The 2,275-nt window shown below is 36.7% G+C and overlaps 1 protein-coding gene across 1 annotated transcript in view; it reads right to left on the reverse strand.

Moving 5' to 3' along the window:
• The window catches only part of LOC110022988 (alpha-soluble NSF attachment protein-like), a 22,902-nt gene extending 21,567 nt beyond the window's left edge, over nt 1-1,335 (reverse strand). Inside the window, exon 1 of the mRNA XM_020722167.1 lies at nt 1,033-1,335. Coding sequence (XP_020577826.1) covers nt 1,033-1,177 — 145 coding nt within the window. The 5' untranslated portion in view covers nt 1,178-1,335. The remainder of the gene's footprint in view (nt 1-1,032) is intronic.
• Nucleotides 1,336-2,275: the final 940 nt, after the last annotated feature.

A 2,275-nucleotide genomic window follows, 5' to 3' on the forward strand; every position in this document is an offset into this window, starting at 1 on the left:
GGAGTTATATATATATATATATATATATATATATATATGAATTTAATAAGCATCCCTAGTATTTTCTCTAATGATGATACTATCTTCGATTTATATTTATGAATATTCTTGTCCCACCCCAATTCTTTCTTCTACGAACCCACAAGCTTTTGCAATTGAAAAGCATCAACTGAATTCTTGTTGTGCCGCCTTACCCTTAACCTTCTAAAGCTAAAGCTGAAGGTGTGTATATGCCTAAATCCGAACCAATGCCGTGCCCGTGGCCTTCTTCAAAGCCAAATTGTACCACTTTCAAAACCCACAGTCACTTTTACATAAAATACATAGCTATTGATTATCATTTTTTTAAAGATCAAGTAAAAAAGTAATGGCCTTCATGCGGCCATGTATCATATGAGTATCAACCAGTAAATTCTCTTACAAGACCATTTAAACACACTCACTTGTCTACATTGAGCATTAACGACTGCAGCTCTATGTAAGGGGGCATGTAAATGAATAAATGCATAATTATGGTAATGACTTAAGTTACTATTATCCTATATATTTACTTCTCTTCCCATTTGCAAATGACAAATGTCCCATTTACAACCTTATACAATTCTATATATCAAAATTTCTCAATCGAATGATCAAGTCATTAATCGATCTACAGACAACACAACTCAAACTTCCACAAAAATTTGAACAAGCTAGGGTTTAAGCTGCAACTACGAACTATATCAATACTGCGAAACATAAATGACGCCAGTCAAAAACCTATTTTCTTCTCCGACTCATTCATTCGAGATTATCTCATATGTACCTTCGCCGGGAACATCACACGGCCGTCCCCCTCTTGATCCGCTGAAAAATTTGATGGACCTCAATAAAAAACCAGGCGCACTTGATTATTTCAATCGCATATGAGATCATCTCGCCAACCAAGGCTATCTCACAGACTCGAAGGAAACATTACTTCAAAAGGAATAGCATACATTTCCCCCATCAAAGAAAAACAGAACAAAAAAGCCAAAAATATCGGGAGCTCACAGTTCTTCCCAAGCTTGAAGCAATTCCCAGCCTTATCGTACAAATCGGCGGCGTCCTCGTACTTGGATCCGAAAAGCCCCCAACCGGCGAGCTTTTTCTCCGCCTTCGTCTCAAACTCCTCCCCCCTCGCCGTCTGATCAGCCATCTCTACTGCAGCCCTGCCAAATCCTCTCTGATTGTCCCTCTTTCTTTTGGGATCCTGCGTTGGAGAAGATGGAAGTTGGCGAAGAGCAGAGACTAGTGAGAAGAAAAGGGGGCAAAAAAAAAAAACAGACGTCGAAATCCGAAAACCGAGACAAGACAGTAATTGTTAATAGTCAGATTATTGCAGGATTGCAGCCGAAGACCGGTCTGGAGACCCGGCTTAGCCCTCGATAGCCGGCTCAAACGCGACCTAATTCGGCTCGTTCTACCTGAAAAGATGTGAATTTTATCGATTTGACAACAATTTTATGTTAACTTATTTTTCAATGTATTATGTATTTTTTATAATTCTATATTAACGTATTAGTAGAGTCGTGAATCACACACTAAGAAATATAACCCAAGAAATGAGAGAGAGAGCGAGGGCAGTGAACAACATGTCTTGTTTATATCTTTATTTATAGAAGAAAGGGTATAATATAGTGATATTATATATTTTTTTTCTTTTTCATGAGGGATGTACAGGATATTCTAGTTATTTTACTTATATGAGACTATAGCTCAATTGCTCCTAACTTAGCCTGTTGGTCTAGTATGCCTCCGGCTCGAAAATTGATTTGGTTGGTCAGATTGAGCTGGTGTTACCTATTGGTTGAACTTAATTAGCTTCTAGTCGGCATGACTGACTCGATCTCCTAGGTTTCATTAATCGGTTGATCTAGTCTAGTTCTCGACCCTCGATCACTTGAAAGTGCATGTCTTTCAAGGATAAGAAGTTCATATCAATAAAATGAGACTAACTATAGGCCATAAAATGAATCATCGTAACTCGATATGTAGCTCATTTATCAACGAGGAGAACCTGATTATAGAGCTCTATTATTAGTCCGTGATAAGAAGCCTCAAGGGCATCCGTGGGAGAGTTGTCATAAAAACTCAATTATATAAATATGTATATATTTTTATAATAATTATATATTTTATATTATTACAAATATAATCAGATGACAGCATGACATGACCGTCATGCGGCATAATTTTAAATTTAAAATACAAAAGATATAAAAAACTAATTATTATTTTAGTATATGGTTTATTT

The sequence above is a fragment of the Phalaenopsis equestris genome, unplaced genomic scaffold, assembly GCF_001263595.1.
Source record: "Phalaenopsis equestris unplaced genomic scaffold, ASM126359v1 Scaffold000203, whole genome shotgun sequence".
Lineage (NCBI taxonomy): Eukaryota > Viridiplantae > Streptophyta > Magnoliopsida > Asparagales > Orchidaceae > Phalaenopsis > Phalaenopsis equestris.